We start from the raw sequence: 20303 nt of genomic DNA, 5'->3' as shown, positions 1-20303 counted from the left end.
CAAGAGACTGGGTTAGATAAGGCACTTTTATAGTGGAGCTCCAGCTATGTTCAGTGGCAGCAAGCTCAAACTACACCAGGAAGGCTTCCAACGATGTCTGGCCAGAGAAGCGGGGAAGCTTCAGCTTGGGGCCAGGGGGTTTGTGGTCACGGTGCATCGATACAGTGGCTGGGGACGGTGATGGTGTTATTTTGTCAGACCGCAGGCTCTGTCCATGTTGGGTTGCCAGTTCCATCCGTTGCTGATTGGTCTTGCAGTGATCTTGGATCTCCAGAAGAGAGGGTCCTTGTTTGGTGGACTCATATGCTGACTTGGTACGGCGGCAGTCCCCAAGGCCTGTTGTTGTCCTGTTCAGGCTCTGCAGCCTCAGAGAGTTCCAGGTCGAGCTTCTGGGGAAGCAGCGTGAAGCTGGTTCGTGGAGGTGGCACATCCCACAGCGGAGCGGGGGGAGGAACGTGACGTCAATCTGTTTCCCTCTACCTACTTTGGCTTTCGCCCCAGTGGCTGCCCATTCCCTGCTCTCAGCGGCAAGTCCTTCTAGCGTTCTAGTTCATGAGGTCTCCATATCACACTTGTTTCTGAGACCAGTGTGGCAGTGGTATGTAATGGGTTCCAGTGGGAAGAAAGGAAACACTTATAAAGTTTTCTTTGGTGCTGGAAAGGCCGTTTATTGCAGAATTGGAATGGTGCTTATGAGTGCCGTTGTTTTAGAAAAATGGATTAGTGCTTATAAGTGCCATTGCTTTAGCTCGAAAATGATCTTTAGGTCTTGCTGCTGTCACTCTTTCAGCACCCTCTCCCCATCAGCATGCAGGTTGCAGCTTTATATAGGGTCTGCAGGCAGGAAAGAGTGGACCTGGTTGGAACCAGGCTGCAACAGCAACAAGTCCCATTCAACGCGTCTGTGAGACCCGACGCTACAGTATGTTTAATCAATGTTCCAAATCAATCAGCTTGAAAACATTTAATACAGCATTTGTATATTTTACCTTTTTTCTACTTGTTAAAAACAAATCTCTGTTCTTGTAAATGCCCTCTGAATGTTGTTGTTTTTCAATGTAAACTATTCTGCTTCCTCAATGTCTTGTCTATCTATTTAAATTTAGTATAGCAAACAAAGTAAAATAAATAATTGAGAATAGTGTTTGCTGTCAGTGGCAATATAGTAACCACAGTAGCAACTAGTTTCTGGTTTGAATGACGAGTTGAAATCAAATAACTGGACGCAGTATGATTACTTTGACCAACTTTATTGTTGCATATCACAGTAACAACACAGGTACGTCGCATCTGTTCTGTAAAGCCAGGAGAAGGAGGCTTTGACTTTATGAACTCACACTGTGAATAAGTTCCTGAACAAACAGCACTATTAGGATTAACACATACTGCAGATAACTATATATTTTCAATTACTAAACTTTTTATTTTAGAACCGAATGGTAACTTAAATACTGAACCGTACACAAATACACGAACATGCACTCAAATCCAAATTAAAAAAAAAAAAATGATGTTAGCTGCAGTTTTATTCAGTACATGTTTTATAAACAGTTAACAAACCATGTTCGCTTTTCTGTATAAGGTACCTGAACAGAAGAACAGCTCCCTGTAAGTAAAGCTTTTTATTATTATTTGGCAATTGGAAAGACCCACAAAGCATCCACCGCTGGGATGAATCCTGTGTGTCTATTGAATTCTGAGCAAATGGCATTACTCATAGAACAATGAGGAAAATGTTTGTATTCATTAGAAACAAAAACTAGTGCTGCATAAAATCATGAAAAAAACTGTAAATAATGTATATATTTTTTTAACTATCCATTTTCTAATAGTTATAGAACCCTCATAAGAGGGCTTTATTATCTGGTAAGGCCCTTCTCTTTATGTTAAATGTCCTTGCCTTCAGCTCAGGCAGTCCTTACAACTATTTTGCTTAAAAATAATAATAATAATAATAATAATAATAATAATAATAATAATAATAATAATAATAATAATAATAATTGCTATGTTTATTGCAAGAATGTGTTTTTCTAAAATGCCTTCAACTAGAGAACAATGAATTGACTTGGGCCCTGAGTCTGTTTGTATTAAGCCCTGTGTGAAACCTGACTTTCAAAAGTTATTATACATTGTCTCTCTTTGGAATGAATGATTCTTAGTTAGTATTTTAATGTGCATCTGCTTATCACATTGAATTCATTGGCACCCTGTGTCTTGCATTGCTTGTGCCATGTCTTTGTAAATATAGCTTGGAGAATGTGCATTTGAAAATTATACATTCCACTACATTTTAATGCTTTTTGTTTTTTCTTTACATTTACAACTTCTTCTTTATGTTTGTATTTTATACCATATTATATAACTGAAATCCACAAGACCATATTAATGCCTCAGGGCTTGAATATAGATTTACATTACAGTAGTATTATTGTATGTATTGCAGTGATACATTGTCCACAGAATCCCCATTGTTTTTATATTTTATTCACACATCCTGGGTCAGTTTTTCTCTGGGGCATTTCACACGAGAAAGGATTTACTATATACATGCAATTAGTGTATACAGATCCGTGCTTACCAGCTTTAAGGTTGTATTCAAAGGGCTATATGGCCTTACATGTTTTTTTAGTCTGCAACATTTCTATTACAGTGATCTATGTAAGAACTGCATTACACTTGTCCTGTGTATCTGAATAAACTCCCTAAACAAAACTTGTTTACTAGTTTTACAAAAGCAACTGTATTCTGGGCTACTGTATATAATATTAATTTGATTTATGATATATCACATGTTTTAATTCAATGTTATTGTTTTGATTCAATGGCAGTGTTTACACTTTGGTGGAGAGATTCTGTGAACAGTCATGCTTAGTAATTCATGAGAAGTGTTAGAATTGCCTTGGGTCCTTCCTGCCCACTTGTGCTGCAGTCTTAAGACAACTCCTTTAGCACTACTTTGATTATTTTCATAACCTGCTGGCCACTTTTCATGGAAGTTTATACCTCAAACTCCTGTAAGACAGAGACTCAGTAGAACAAACGAGATTGAGTAAACAAGTTTAATAGTTTGCAAACCTGAGAGCACACTCAACACACACAGGTGTTTAGGAATGCCAAGCTATGCTCTAACTACGCACAGCCAGTAAGCATAATATATACCTTGTAACCTACAGTTACTGCGAGCGAATCACAGAAGCTTAACTTAATATTCGCGGATAGCAACAACTTGGAAGATTAAGATGAGAGCAATCATATACAACAATAACAACTTACTTAAATTGCAAGCATCCTAAAATTATACCTTATTCTAAGTAAGCCGGTGACATTTCTGTAAAGTGTCACGGATGTAGCTTGCGGTTGCTAAATTCTTCCTCTTTCTAGCTGGTAGTCAGTGTCTTTCCATCCCTTATATGGGCCACCTGCCCTGCAGCAAGAAAGATGAAGTATGTTCACAAACAACTACTGATAATAATAATATAATACATTATTATTATATTATACCTAAATCTTATAACCTGTAATGGCATTTAAACCTGAGCATGGAAACCAATCAATCATAGCACACTGCAGTGCAGCCTCTAGGGACCCTGTGAGCAATAACACAGTGTGTACATAAAAAGAGCTATTTATCTATCTATCTATCTATCTATCTATCTATCTATCTATCTATCTATCTGACTGCTTGTCGAGATATCCCTTGGAAAAGTATTCAGTGGCAATGAAGCAGTGGCACCATTATGGCAATGCAATGGTTTTGTATTAAGGGACAATGGTATTAGAATGGTAGCTGCAATGGAATGAGCAATAACAAGCAATATTTCAACCACAATACTCTACCCATATGTCTGTAGACCATGGCATCATTGTTGAGGATTGTTGCATTGTATAACAATGATTGGTTGTGATGTAAGAACATGATTGAAAAGATCTGACAATGAGAATGAGTTGAAAATAGTTTAGAATGGTTAACCCACAGTCATTACATCTTTCATGTTACAGTAAATAAAGTGGAAAAAGCGTAGCATTAAAAGTACTGAAAAGATTGTTTAGGTTACTGAATACCAATATATTCATTATGTTTGGCCTATTGAATAAGTAGACTTACTAACTAACTAACTTTTCTAATGTACACCTTTTTATTTAAGGAACTACAGATTTGTTAATGTAATTAGTACATTTTTATATTGTAGTCTTCCTTCACACCATGTTTACACCTCATGACAAAAAAGTGCATTATAATTGGGTTGCATTATATTGTTCCCTGTGCGTTGCCAGCTTGTCGACTGCATGTTTGCCTCTCATGTGACCACTGCAAAATGCAAGACAACACGCAGGCAACAAATGTGTTCCTCCGACCAAAAAGTCGCCCATGTGACGAGGCCTTTAACAACTGAAGCACTCTCGCGTTCTATACTTGCTCACCTCCTGTCTTCATACAGTCATTCAAAGGGCAGAGCTGAAATACATCAACACTCTTAAAGGGGCTGCATCCTACCACCACAGAATCATTTCAAAATCCATTGTGTCGCTCTGGTCTGCTCGAGTTTCTTCAGGGTAAAACACATGGATTATAATTGTACAGCAAACAAGATTAAAAAAAAAAAAAAAAATTAGTTATGTTTATTTATTTTAACAGCTTCCTGTCCACTGTCTTCTTTTAAATCCTATCTTATGTGAATTTACTCCTAAATCCCCCCTTCCCTCTCTCAACAGGCTTTTCCAGGGAACAGCAATGCGGACGTTGTCGTGCATCAAAAGCTCCAGCACTCCATCAGGACACGATTTCTGCGCTTTGTGCCTCTGGACTGGAATCGTAGTGGTCGGATTGGGATGAGGGTGGAAGCCTATGGCTGTGTGTACAGTGAGTGTCTCAGAGCAGCCCAGCTATCTGACAGCTTTGAATACCAGCCCCAGTGAAGCTGATGGTATAGCATTTATAGGATGGTGTAACAGAGCGAGGAGTCCTGTACATGTATTTGTTTATTTATTTTTAGAATGGAGTCTCCCCCCTTCACCCTTGTCATGTTATTTTGTATTTTGTGTTTGTTTGTATTATGATTTATTTATGTATATGCATGTGACGGTGAAAGCTGTGGGTATTTTATTTATGGATATATATATATATATATATATATATATATATATATATATATATATATATATATATATATATATATATATATGCCGCAAAGCGCGCGTTGTGTTGTTTTTATTTAGAGTGTTCTGGCAGAGGTGAGGGAGTAACTCGTCCTCTGCCAGGAATGACTAAAAACCTCATGCAGAAGGTGGCCTGCATAAATGCATGCAGTTCCCGGCATTCATGGTGGGTGTTCAGAGGAGGAACGGGAGAGCGAGAGGAGAGAGCAATTTAAAATTAAAAATATATATATATAGGATCCGTGAAGTCTACTGCCCAGCCGGACCTGTGTTTTGTGTTCGAGATTTATTTTTGTTCAAACCTTTTATTTTTGTGCTCTGTGAGCAGTGTTTGTTTGTTTAAATATTTTATTTATTTTTTGTTGTTTAATAAATGGTGATGCAAGCGGTTTTTCACTGCAGTTAGCTGTTTTGTTTTTGTTCCTGCATCTGGCCTGACATCACCATTTGTCATCCTGTCACTGATGGTTTTAAAAAATCAATTCAATGTATAAGCTAGGGCTTAATAATAGTGGTGTTGTGTGTAAGTGCAAAATAACCCTCATCTTCTTAAGACCTCACTGACCCTCAAGTGAGTAGCTGGTATCACTTAAATTGAGTGCTGGGGAGGCCTTCCTTAACCTTCACTCAACTTCAGACAATGCCACATTTAAAGATTATTTGCTTTCTAGTCAAAATACATTTGTAGCTATGCTAAATCCATTATATAGCATACTATATACTATATAGCTATAGTATTATTTGGTGGTGTCCATTGTATTATTTGAAGGTTGAACCATGAAAACACCATTGTGAAACGATGTAAAAATTGTGTTCCATTATATACATTCCTCTGTGTTTCTCAGAATCAGACGTGGCAGACTTTAATGGCAGGAGCTCCCTGCTGTACCGGTTCAACCAGAAATCCATGAGTACATTGAAAGATGTCATCTCCCTGAAGTTTAAAAGCATGCAGAGCGATGGAGTTCTGGTGCATGGAGAAGGGCAGAGAGGAGACTACATCACCCTAGAGCTGCACCATGGCAAACTCGCCCTGCACATCAATCTGGGTTAGTGAGCATCACTATGATAATCATTCAGTTTGCTGGGTTAAAAAGCAGGATTGAGCAGACAACCTGCTCTCTAATTGGAGAAGAGTTAAGAACATTTGGGAATCAAACAGAAACTGTTTTTACTGTCCATCAAGAGTGCTTGATGATTATCTTTCCTTGTGTTGCCAAACTTGAAAGCTTGTTGTTGTTATTTGCCTATTTGCAAAGTGTTTATATTCATGAATTGAACTGATCCCTAATGTGTGACACTTCCCCTTGCAGATGATGCTAAACTCCGATCCAGCAGCAGCAGCCATGTGTCAGTGTCCCTGGGCAGTCTCCTGGATGACCAGCATTGGCACTCTGTCCTGATCGAGCGTTTTAACAAACAGCTGAACTTCACCGTAGATAAGCACACGCAGCACTTCCACACCAAGGGGGACTGCGACTCGCTGGATATTGATTACGAGGTGCATTTAACAAGTGCTGAGGATTGCTGTTTGTTCAACATCTGTCTTTTGTTATTGGTATATTTACCCATGCAACTTAAACCGATACCTCATTTTTTATGACAATTTAGAGTTACATTTGTGTATCCACCCTTAACCCAAGTATTAGTCATGTTCTCATTTGGAAACTCTTTTAAAATGTTTAATATAATGTAACAATAGTTCTCACATTGCTTTATCACTATTTCCTTGTCAAGGATGGATTGAGTTACAACAATATCTAACAACTTAAGGCACTTGCATTTCATTCAAAAATGTCAGATATGTGTAATGACATTTTAAAAGCTTTGATTTCCATTACATGAGAGTAGATGTTAAAACATCATGCTGATATTGGACTCAGCTGTCACCAAGATAAGTACCAACTAAGACATATTTTCTTTTACTGTAAGCTAATGTGATCCATCTGCGTTTCCTTCCATCTGATGCTGTAGACATACTTCTACCTGGTGCTGATCTCGCCAGCCAATCTTGTGTTGTTCCACGCTGTTCCATCTCGTCCATTCTCCCTGTTTGGCCTTTGGCAAACTGCCTTTATGCACCTCATCCTCTTCTCCTGCTTTTGCACCTCTTTGACTACCAGTTTCCTGTGTTGAGCTAGGGTTGCTTTGTGCCATGTAGGAGGAACCGAACTGAAACCAAGGCCTTCTCTTCCATGCTGTATTTGCCCCATGATATCACTTATACGAAGGGCAGCCATGCATCTTCTATAGCTTCCTTTGCTGCCCACTTTATTTCAATTTTCAACACAGGTTCTGCCTCCCTCACACATTTGTCATGTGACTCTGTCAGTGTCATTTCCAATCGAACCTTGGCACACTTCAACTCCTTAGTTAGAGCTGAGACTGGCAGCTGCAGTATTCCTTTACCATACAGTCTCACTCTGCTGAGGCAGTGTGGAACTCCTAACCATTTCCTGATTTATCAGCTTCTCTACTGTTGTCAAGGAAACCTGATACACAGTGAGTGGCCACAGAAGTCTTAGCAGTAGACCAAACTAAAAGCACCACAGTTTCAGGTTGCCCGGTAAAGCGATGATCTTCAACCCTTACACTACTTGTTGCCTCACTTCTCCCACACAAACTGTATAATTTAGGTCCCCATCATACCATCTCCCAATACTTTTCACAGGTTTCTCAGACACTGTTGGTATTGCCTCACCATTTATGTAGTGCCCAGAAAAAGTTTGTGAACTCCAATGATATTATGGAAATTCCTTAGTTTTACCATGATAGCCTTCTTGAATCAAAACCTTTTCTTAAATATCAAATAAGGTTTATATTAACCAATTCCATGTATTTTGAAACAACATGATGTATGAATTAGACAAACAATGAGTAACTAGAATTCAGGGTATGTAAAAAAGTAAGTGAACCCCTGGTTTTATCAGCTCAATTAAGGGGATAATTAGAATCAGGTGTTTAAATAATTAGGTAGCTCTTCAGAGGTTTGAGAGGTCCCACCCTATATAAAGATCAGAGACTTTGTGAGTTTGGTCTTCACCATACAGGTGTGTGGAAACACGTCATGCCATGATCAAAAGAAATCTCTGAGGACCTCAGAAAAACAGTTATTGATGCCCATCTGTCTAGAAAGGGTTACAAAACCATTTTTAAGGATTTGGGGCTCCATCAATCCACAGTCAGACAGATAGTCTACAAATGGAGAAAGTTCAAGACCACAGTCATTCTACCCAAGAGTGGTCGTCCTATCAAAATCTCTCCAAGAACAAACTGAAAAATCATCAAGGAAGTCACAAAAAAACCCATAGTAATATCCAAGGATCAGTAGGCCACTCTCACCTTGACTAATGTGAGTGTTCATGACTCAACTATCAGAAAAAGAATGATGATAGCCAGGAGGAAACCACTGCTATCTAAAAAGAACATTGCTGCCAGTCTGAAGTTCACCCAAAGAGCACATAGATGATCCACAGACTTCATGAACAATATTCTCTGGACAGACGAGTCAAAGGTAGACATTTTTGGCCTCAATGAGAAATGTTATGTTTGGCGAAAACCAAACACTGTGTTCAAACTGCGTGGGTCATGCTGCAAGACAATGATCCTAAACCTACAAGCAGATCTACAAAATAATGGCTGTGGAAGAAGAAATTCCGCATTTTAGAATGGCCTAGTCAAAGTCTGGACCTAAACCCCATCGAAATGTTGTGGCAGGACATGAAGCGAGCTGTCCATGCAAGGAAGCCCTCAAATATCACTGAGTTAAAGCAGTTCTTTAAGGAGGAATGGGCCAAAATTCCTCAAAACCGATGTGAGAGACTGACCAACAGTTACAAGAAACACTTAGTTGAAGTCATTGCTGCTCAAGGCCCTGCCACCAGTTACTGAATCTAAAGCTTTTTTCACAGCTTGCTCTACTTTGTTTAATCAGGTTATCTTTATCTAGTATTAGGACTTTGATTATTCTAATAACATTGATAGGTTTGATGTCTGAAGGAATTGACATAGGCTCCTGCCTTTTTTAATCTGTATGTGTTACCTCCAGATATCTCTCCAGCTCAAACTATAGTTGCTTTTAATGTGCCATTTTTCTCCCTGGTGAATAATTCAGTGTTTATTGACAATAGTTTGCCCACAATCAACTAGTGCATCCTCAGGCTGTCAGGTATTAGTGGCAGTCGTATCGAAACTCCAAGCTCTGACACCCTAATAATTAACACATTGCCACAGTAAAAGCCAGTTGAAAGCGTGTCTTGTTTATTTGAGCTCTTATAGCTCCAGTTAAGCCTAGTCCTCTTACGTTAATGGTCTTGACGCTGGGCTCTAAAGTGTCTACTTAGATTGCATTTCATTTACATGGCCAGTTGAAAAAAAAAACTAAATTGCAAGTTCTCCTCCTTCTGATTGCTTTGTTCTAAGTAGCTTTTCTCCATTGCTTCCTCAGTACAAAAAATCAAATGCTTCCCAACTAAGCTTCAATGTCCTACTGAACCGTATGCTAGATAAATCCAGGAATAGTACATGGACTCCTTCCTTCTCCTTTTCAGCTGCTTGAACCTCTGCTGTCAGATCACACTGATGTGTATCAAGCCAAATGGGAATCCTGGCTTCCCAGCTTTTCATACTGTTCCACCAATGAAGCAGTTCCTTGTTCATCCATTGCTTCAGGAGTAACCTCGGTGTGTTCACTTCTTTTAGAACGAAAGGTACAAATTGTTCCTTTACCTCGGTTACACTCTACTGTAGAATTGTATACTGTGTCCCACATCTCTTGTTTTCTGTTTCACGCTTGCTCTATTTCTTTCCACTTAGGTGCACAGTCCTCCATTTGGTATTCTCATGGATTGATAGGTGGGATGTCTGAAGGATTTCATAGCTCCTGCCTTTGGCCATTGTACACTCCAAGGAACTCCTTGTGCTTAGTTGCTTTTAATGTGTGCCTACAGGTATCGTTGAAACGAGATTGCTCTGTCAGGAGAAAACACATACTTATCCATCCTACGAGACTTCCTATGAGATCTCTCCACGGGAAAAACTTAGACACATAGGGTGTGATTCGAATTGCTTCGGTGACTTGTCTAACCCCTTTTTGACTAAAAAGCGTCACGAGCTAATTAACTTAATAGACGAGACACGTAACAACTCGCTTAGTGAAATACTGAGAAACGTTAGATTTATCATGGCCTTATCTAACCCAAGTAGGAAAAAAAACGAGAGAGGTGCCGAAGAGTGACGGAGGCGGAACTAGGTTTTCGGATTTAGAGAAACGACGTTCGTTCTGAACGTCCTTGTCAAAACATAGGTGGTATCTCCAACTGAAAAAACAGTGAGGTTTGGAGAGTGAAGTTATGTCCCCCAGAGGGTTCCATAGGTGAAGAAAAAACTGACAAGGTGGTTGGCAAGGTTACGTTTTGTCTAGGCAACCAATGTCAGGGCTAACAAAAGAGTCTTCGAAACCGGTAATTTGGGTCCGACACACGTAACTCCTAGAAAAGAGAGAACGGTGACGTCAGTTACCCTTCATAGGTGTGGTCGTCGTCACTACGCTCGCTGTAGTGAAAGTCTAAATAGACGATACGATTATATTTTGTTGCACAACTGAAATTAAATGAAAAAACAAACGTGTTGGACTTTACTTTGACATGTCAATCTTCACTCAAAACAGTGGGAATACAAGCAATGTGTGCGGGTTTTTAATCATGGGGTGCAGCAGTTTTACTATTATTGATACCCAAATTAAATTTCAATTAATACCCAAGGTCGTCATGATGATTATACTAATGTTTAATTATTATTTTTTTATTATGTTCCACTCAAAATACGAAATAGTTGAATAATCCAAAATATAATAATAAAACGTGAGTTTTATAATTCAATTATTGGTTTTTCCTAGATTAAACATTGCAAAAGTAATCAAGTTATATATATATATATATATATATATATATATATATATATATATATATATATATATATATATATATATATATATATATACAGTGTCTTGCAAAAGTATTCAGACCCTTGACTAATTCTCTCATATTACTGAATTACAAATGGTACACTGAAATTTCATTCTGTTTGATATTTTATTTTAAAACACTTAAACTCAAAATCAATTATTGTAAGATGACATTGGTTTTATGTTGGGAAATATTTTTAAGAAAAATAAAAAACCGAAATATCTTGCTTGCATAAGTATTCAACCCCCACACATTAATATTTGGTAAAGCCACCTTTCGCTGCAATAACAACTTTAAGTCTTTTCGCGGTAAGTATGTACCAACTTTGCGCACAGTGTCGGAGTGATTTTGGCACATTCTTCTTGGCAGATTTGCTCCAGGTTGTTCAGGTTGGTTGGACGATGCTTGTAGACTGCAATTTTCAAATAGTGCCACAGATTATCAATGGGATTGAGATCAGGACTTTGACTGGGCCACTGTAGGACATTCGCCTTTTTGTTCTTGAGCCACTCCAATGTTGCTTTGGCCTTGTGCTTGGGATCATTGTCCTGCTGAAAGGTGAATTTCCTCCGAAGATTCAGTTTTTTAGCAGACTGAATAAGATTCACTTTCAGTATTTTCCTGTATTTTGCTCCATCCATTCTTCCTTCAATTTTAGCAAGCTGCCCAGTCCCTGCTGATGAGAAGCATCCCCACAGCATGATTCACTGTAGGGATGGTTTGTCTTGAGGCATGGGCAGTGTTAGGTTTGCGCCACACATAGCGCTTTGAATTTTGGCCAAAAAGCTCTATCTTGGTCTCATCTGACCACAAAACCTTTTCCCACATTGCTGCTGGGTCACTCTCATGCTTTCTGGCAAACTCCAGACGTGCCTTCAGATGGTACTTTTTGAGTAACAGCTTCTTTCTTGCCACCCTCCGATACAGGCCAGTGTTATGCAGAGCTCTTGATATGGTTGACTGGTGCACTATTACTCCACTCCCAGCCACTGAACTCTGTAGCTCCTTCAAAGTGATTGTTGGCCTCTCTGTGGCTTTTCTCACAAGTCTCCTTCTTGTTTGAGCACTGAGTTTTGAGGGACAGCCTTTCCTTGGCAGTGCCTGGGTGGTGTGATGCAGCTTCCACTTCCTGATTATTGATCCAACTGTGCTCACTGGGATATCTAAACACTTGGATACTACTTTGTACCCTTTCTCTAATGTATGCATTTGTATTACTTTATCTCTAACTTCTGTAGAATGCTCTTTGGTCTTCATTTTCCTTCAGATTCACAGCCTTAGCAATGATCCTTCAACAGTGGGGTTTTTATCCAGAAAATGTGACAGGAACTTTAATGGTTCACAGGTGGAGGTCAATGGTAAGGAAATTGTGTCCTCCTTAGGGCAATTTCTTTCATCAATGCAAACTGGGAGCTTCCACAGCACAGGGGTTGAATACTTATGCAAGTAAGATATTTCAGTTTTCTTATTTTTCTTAAAAATATTTCCCAACATAAAACCAATGTGACCTTACAATAATTGATTCTGAGTTTCAGTGTTTAAAAATAAAATATCAAACAGAACGAAATTTCAATGTACCATTTGTAACTCGGTAATATGAGAGAATTGGTCAGGGGTCTGAATACTTTTGCAAGGCACTGTGTTATTATAGTATATATATATATATATATATATATATATATATATATATATATATATATATATATATATATATATACAGTGGCTTGCGAAAGTATTGACCCCCCTTGGCATTTTTCCTATTTTGTTGCCTTACAACCTGGAATTAAAATGGATTTTTTGGGGGTTTGTATCATTTGATTTACACAACATGCCTACCACTTTGAAGATGCAAAATATTTTTTATTGTGAAACAAACAAGAAATAAGACAAAAAAACTGAAAACTTGAGCGTGCATAAGTATTCACCCCCCCCAAAGTCAATACTTTGTAGAGCCACCTTTTGCAGCAATTACAGCTGCAAGTCTCTTGGGGTATGTATCTATAAGCTTGGCACATCTAGCCACTGGGATTTTTGTCCATTCTTCAAGGCAAAACTGCTCCAGCTCCTTCAAGTTGGATGGGTTCCACTGGTGTACAGCAATCATACCACAGATTCTCAATTGGATTGAGGTCTGGGTTTTGACTAGGCCATTCCAAGACATTTAAATGTTTACACTTAAACCACTCGAGTGTTGCTTTAGCAGTATACTTAGGGTCATTGTCCTGCTGGAAGGCGAACCTCCGTCCCAGACTCAAATCTCTGGAAGACTGAAACAGGCTTCCCTCAATAATTTCCCTGTATTTAGCGCCATCCATCATTCCTTCAATTCTGACCAGTTTCCCAGTCCCTGCCAATGAAAAACATCCCTACAGCATGATGCTGCCACCACCATGCTTCACTGTGGGGATGGTGTTCTCGGGGTGATGAGAGGTGTTGGGTTTGCGCCAGACATAGCGTTTTCCTTGATGGACAAAAAGCTAAATTTTAGTCTCATCTGACCAGAGTACCTTCTTCCATATGTTTGGGGAGTCTCCCACATGCCTTTTGAATGATGACGGCTGGAGATGTCCTATATATTGGACGGTCCCATTTAATGGGCTTTTAAATAGGACTACTACTGGTACCATGCCTTTGTCGACCAGTGGGCTCTAGGGGGCATGCTCTGCACCACCTCCCCTTTGGTTTTGTTAATTTAATTTGCAGTCCTTTTTTGACCGGTTTTCTTTAAATTAGTTAGAAGCCCATTCCTTTTGAAAAAGCCCATTCCTAATGAGAATTCTTTTCTCCAGCCGTAATTTGACGACTGGAGTAGTCTTCCACATTGAACAGTCCTATCATGGGCTTTTAAATAGGACTACTGGTACCACGCTTTTGTCGAGCAGTGGGCTCTAGGGGGCATGCTTTTTACCACCTCACCTTTGGTTTTGCAAAATTAATTTACTGTCCATTTTTCACTGGTTTTCATTAATTTAGTTAAATGCCTATTTATTTAGCATCCTCTTTTGGATGCTAATTAGAATTTTTTTCTCCAGTCGTCACATTGATGGCTGGAGGTGACAATGGCCTATTAGGCATTTAAATAGGACTACTGTTACCAAAAAAAAAAAAAAAAAAAAATTAGACGACTACAACTGTACAATTACTACTAATAATAATGATAACAATAAAACTTGTATATATAATGATGTTTAATAACTGTGATCTGTAGATTTTACAAATCCAACCTTTATTTTACAACAGAGGTCAGGGTGGTAACCTTTTATCAAAAGTCCTGTTTTGTAACGGGACAGCCCATCTCTAGCATGTCCAATAGGAACGCATGGGAAGGGTCATGTATTTATTTCCAGTTTTTTGGATCGTTTCCAAGTTGGATCTGATGTGGATTGACATTCGGCGACTTCGCTCGTGTCGCTCTGTCCAGTGTGGATGCAGCCTTACGCTGGTTCATCTAACCGGGATCACAAGGATCATTAGTTTTATCACAAGTTGTTTTTATGCACGTCCTCCTCTAAACTGACAGGGGTGCTGATATCCTGTGAACTGTGGTTTGCTTCTTGCCACTGGATTTCATTCTACTGACATGACTGACTTTGTAAAAGTACTGATAAATGAAAGGCCCTTGTCCCTTCTCCCTCAAGCATTTCATTCTCCCTTGATGAATCTTCAAACCCCTAACTGTTGCCACTTTGCTCCAGCCACAGACACAAACCTGAAGTTCAACCTGAAATAGTGATGGAAATGGAGCAAGCGCTGTTCCCAAAAACAGAACATATCTTATTTTTGAATACTTTAGACATTTAAGTAATGGTCTTATTGTCTGATATACTATAATGCAAGATAAGTGTTTTGTCTTGATATGATTCACTTGTTTTAGTATTTATGTACCTTAACAATTCAAATGCAGACTGAAACTAAACCAAATCCCCTGGATATTACAGACACTAGGCTCACACCGAAGAACACATCACCTGAGAGTCATTACTTTGTAGTGTATTCAAAAGAATCCCTATCCTACCAATTAGATTTCTTAAGTGTGACACTTATTGACCTAAATATTACACAATGATGTGTCTACCTGGTAGAGAACACAGTGAGATGTGGCAAGTTGTGCACGGGAGGATACTTTTGGCACCAGCCATTTACCTTCTGTCAGCAACATAATAATGTGCTTTTTTGGATGGTGATGGTGGGGTAGCAAACTCTTCTCTCGTGGCACCTGGGTATGGGTTGGGGGGCTGTAATTGTAATCACAAAAATACTGGCAAAATAAACAGGCTTCATAACTTTGCTTTCTGGCACTACAGTTTTAATGAATAAGTACATTTCACTGACTACATTACGTTGATTACATTTATGCCAAATGAATGACTGCTGACCGTATGATAATGTGACAAAAAGGTATTGTATATTTAATTTCATTATGCTTTACTAGATTTTACTATGGTATTGCACATTTTTATAGGAACCCCTTAAAACACAAGTGTCCCTGGTAAAATTGAGAACAATTCCTTGAATGTAGCCATTTTTTCCCTTATCAAATGTATATACCTTGAACAAAAATATAAATGCAACATGCAACAATTTCAAAGATTTTACTGAGTTACAGTTCATATAAGGATATCAGTCAATTAAAATAAATTCATTAGGCCCTAATCTATGGATTTCACATGACTTGGACTACAGATATGCATCTGTTGGTCACAGATACCTTAAAAAAAAAAAAAAAAAAAAGTAGGGGCGTGGATCAGAAAACCAGTCAGTATCTGGTGTGACCACCATTTGCCACATGCAGCGCGACACATCTCCTTCGCATCGAGTTGATCAGGCTGTTGATTGTGGCCTGTGGAATGTTGTCCCACTCCTCTTCAATGGCTGTGCGAAGTTGCTGGATATTGGCAGGAATTGGAACATGCTGTCGTACACGTCGATCCAGAGCATCCCAAACATGCTTAATGAGTGACATGTCTGGTGAGTATGCAGGCCATGGAAGAACTGGGACATTTTCAGCTTCCAGGAACTGTGTACATATCCTTGCAACATGGGGCCGTGCATTATCATGCTGAAACATGAGGTGATGGCAGTGGATGAATGGCACAACAATGGGCCTCAGGATCTCATAACGGTATCTCTGTACATTCAAATTGCCATCGATAAAATGCAATTGTGTTTGTTGTCCGTAGCTTATGCCTGCCCATACCATAACCCCACTGTCACCATGGGGCACTCTGTTCACGTTGACATCAGCAAACCGCTCGCCCACACGATGCCATACATGCTGTCTGCCATCTGCCTGGTACAGTTGAAACCAGGATTCATCCATGAAGAGCACACTTCTCCAGTGTGCCAACAGCCAAGGTGAGCATTTGCCCACTGAAGTCAGTTATGACGCCAAACTGCAGTCAGGTCAAGACCCTGGTGAGGATGACAAGCACGCAGTTGAGCTTCCCTTAAACGGTTTCTGACAGTTTGCAGAAATTCTTCGGTTGTGCAAACCCACAGTTCATCAGCTGTCCAAGTAGCTGGTCTCAGACGATCCCACAGGTGAAGAAGCTGGATGTGGACGTCCTGGGCTGGCGTGGTTACACATGGTCTGCGGTTGTGAGGCCAGTTGGACGTACTGCCAAATTCTCTAAAACGACATTGGAGGCAGCTTATGGTAGAGAAATGAACATTCAATTCTCTGGCAACAGCTCTGGTGGACATTCCTGCAGTCAGCATAACAATTGCATGCTCCCTCAAAACTTGAGACATATGTGGCATTGTGTTGTGTGACAAAACTGCACATTTTAGAGTGCCCTTTTATTGTCCCCAGCACAAGGTGCACCTGTGTAATGATCATGCTGTTTAATCAGCTTCTTGATATGCCACACCTGTCAGATGGATGGATTATCTTGGCAAAGGAAAAATGCTCACTAACAGGGATGTAAACAAATTTGTGCACAAAATTTGAGAGAAATAAGCTTTTTGTGCATATGGAAAATTTCTGGGATCTTTTATTTCAGCTCATGAAACATGGGACCAACATTTTACATGTTGCTTTTATATTTTTGTTCACTGTAAATTGACATCAATATTTTGTTCAGAATACACATGGGAGTCTGAAGACAAAGACAAGCTTGAATCAAACTAGATGATCTGTGGTGTTGTTTTTATTCATATTTTTTTATTGTATTTTACAGCTCAGCTTCGGTGGTATCCCACTTCCAGGCAAACCAGGGACTTTCCTGAGGAAGAATTTCCACGGCTGCATTGAAAACCTTTACTATAACGGAGTGAACATCATCGATCTGGCTAAGAGACGCAAGCCTCAGATCTATACCGTGGTAAGGGTTTCAATCCCTAACCCTATCACTCAGATCTGTACCGTGGTAAGAGTTTCAATCCCTAACCCTAACCCTAATCCTAACCATAACCCTTTACTACAATGGACTGAACATCATCGACCAGGCCAAGAGACGCAAGCCTCAGATCTATACCGTGGTAAGGGTTTCAATCCCTAACCCTAACCCTTACCCTCAGATCTGTACCGTGGTAAGGGTTTCAGCCCCTACCCCTAACCCTAACCCTTTACATAATGGAGTGAACATCATCGACCAGGCCAAGAGACGCAAGCCTCAGATTTATACCGTGGTAAGGGTTTAAATCCATAACCCTAACCCCAACCCTTTACTACAAAGGTGTGAACATCATCGACCAGGCCAAGAGACGTAAGCCTCAGATCTGTACCGTGGTAAGGGTTTCAATCCCTAACCCTAACCCTCAGATCTGTACCGTGGTAAGGGTTTCAGCCCCTACCCTAACCCTAACCATAACCCTTTACTATAACGGAGTGAACATCATCGACCAGGCCAAGAGAAGCAAGCCTCAGATCTGTACTGTGGTAAGGGTTTCAATCCCTAACCCTCAGATCTGTACCGTGGTAAGGGTTTCAGTCATGAAATAGCTTAAACAAAGCTTGGCTGAGATTAAATCTGTGTCTTTGTGAGATAACTGTTCACTGGTTGGACGACATTGTCACCACTAAAAAAGTATAAGGATTTACATAGAGTCGGTATTATTCTAACAAACATTTTAAATAACAAAACAATATTTTTTAATTTACTGTAAGAAAAAAAGTATTGTTTTCTTTCTTTTATCCTTTCTTTTTAAATACATTTTAAGTGAAGATAATAAATGGTTTTAAATGAATGTACTTTAATCTGGTTGCTGTTATTAGTTCTAGGACGAACATGGGATTTTCATGTTAGGATATTCGCTCATAATTTGAATATTCATTCGTTTTTCAAAAAGTAATAAAAACCATTATATGGCTCTGTATGCACGCAGAGACAGCATAGCAGTAGGGGCAGGGGGCGTGGCCTTATGTGTGTGTGCCTTTTATTTCACAGCAAGACCTTACAATACGTAACACATTAAAATAGAAAAGTATCCATGGAGTAAAGAATAAATTGTGTAGGACTTATTTTACCCCAGTGAATTAACAACAAAACAAAGTATGCCAAATAGCAGTTAAAGTTAAACGTTAATTTGTTTATTTCCGAAATAAATAGTACATAAAGTTGACACTACTTTTTATTTATTTATTCCTTTTTTCATTCCTTGCCATTGCCATTTCTTCACAGTAAACAGTGGCCATAGGCACGTTTAACCTGTGCCTTTTTGTAGCTGAAGAATGGAATTTTAACACAACAAATAAAACAAATTGAAATGGTGTTGTAAAGTGACAGGAAAAAATAAACTCATCATTTTGGTTCTCGTTTATTTCATTCCATGTAACAAAGTCACTAAACAAAAATAATAAAATAAATAAACACCTACCTACTGTTTTAAATAGACTGACTATCCCAAACTATCACATAGTAGGCCTATATTTAAATCAGAAAGTATTTACTGAAACCACCTCGTGCTTAAATAAGTAATGGAACTAAGAACTAAGAACATAAGAACATAAGAAAGTTTACAAACGAGAGGAGGCCATTCGGCCCATCTTGCTCGTTTGGTTGTTAGTAGCTTATTGATCCCAAAATCTCATCAAGCAGCTTCTTGAAGGATCCCAGGGTGTCAGCTTCAACAACATTACTGGGGAGTTGATTCCAGACCCTCACAATTCTCTGTGTAAAAAAGTGTCTCCTATTTTCTGTTCTGAATGCCCCTTTGTCTAAACTCCATTTGTGACCCCTGGTCCTTGTTTCTTTTTTCAGGCTGAAAAAGTCCCTTGGGTCGACACTGTCAATACCTTTTAGAATTTTGAATGCTTGAATTAGGTCGCCACGTAGTCTTCTTTGTTCAAGACTGAACAGATTCAATTCTTTTAGCCTGTCTGCATATGACATGCCTTTTAAGCCCGGAATAATTCTGGTCGCTCTTCTTTGCACTCTTTCTAGAGCAGCAATATCTTTTTTATAGCGAGGTGACCAGAAGTGAACACAATATTCAAGATGAGGTCTTACTAGTGCATTGTACAGTTTTAACATTACTTCCCTTGATTTAAATTCAACACTTATCACAATGTATCCGAGCATCTTGTTAGCCTTTTTTATAGCTTCCCCACATTGTCTAGATGAAGACATTTCTGAGTCAACAAAAACTCCTAGGTCTCTAAAGCAATTCCTTGTCGAAATGTATTTTGTTTTTAACCTTAAAGTTCTACAAGAATGCAACCATATCCGTAATCTACAGTACACAAGGCAGTTATAAGTGTTATAAAAATAAAACGGATAAATAAATGAATGCAAGTCAAGATTGTATTTCGTCTATTATTCGTACTGATAAAACAAGGAAGACGTTACTTGGATCATGATAACATTATAGCTATAGCTATTCTCCCATATTTTGCTCAAAACTCAACTGTTGAACCTTGTTATGTCAGCAAACTTTATTTTTATTTTTTTTTTTAACTGTCACGCAAATTCTGTTGAGACTGTAAATAAGTGCAAGGTATTTTTGTCATTTCTAGCGAATACGAACTGATTTTGTATCTGAATACATAGCAAAAAATACTTGTTCGAATATTCAGATAGTTGTCCCAGCATTAGTGTGTGTGTGTGTGTGTGTGTGTGTGTGTGTGTGTGTGTGTGTGTGTATATATATATATATATATATATATATATATATATATATATATATATATATATATACATACACACACACACACACACACACACACACACCACATCT

General features: G+C 38.9%; 1 protein-coding gene across 1 annotated transcript in view; it reads left to right on the top strand.

Annotated features, from left to right (window-relative positions):
* Positions 1 to 20303, top strand: part of LOC121321430 (contactin-associated protein-like 5) — a 354495-nt gene that overhangs the window by 151853 nt on the left and 182339 nt on the right. Inside the window, exons 4-7 of the mRNA XM_041260374.1 lie at positions 4717 to 4864; positions 6006 to 6209; positions 6474 to 6661; positions 17306 to 17449. Of these exons, the coding sequence (XP_041116308.1) occupies positions 4717 to 4864; positions 6006 to 6209; positions 6474 to 6661; positions 17306 to 17449 (684 nt within the window). The remainder of the gene's footprint in view (positions 1 to 4716; positions 4865 to 6005; positions 6210 to 6473; positions 6662 to 17305; positions 17450 to 20303) is intronic.

Source organism: Polyodon spathula, chromosome 10, assembly GCF_017654505.1.
Source record: "Polyodon spathula isolate WHYD16114869_AA chromosome 10, ASM1765450v1, whole genome shotgun sequence".
NCBI classification, from domain to species: Eukaryota; Metazoa; Chordata; class Actinopteri; order Acipenseriformes; family Polyodontidae; genus Polyodon; species Polyodon spathula.
Note: the sequence above shows the minus strand (reverse complement) of the source record. Positions and strands in the feature narration are given on the sequence as shown.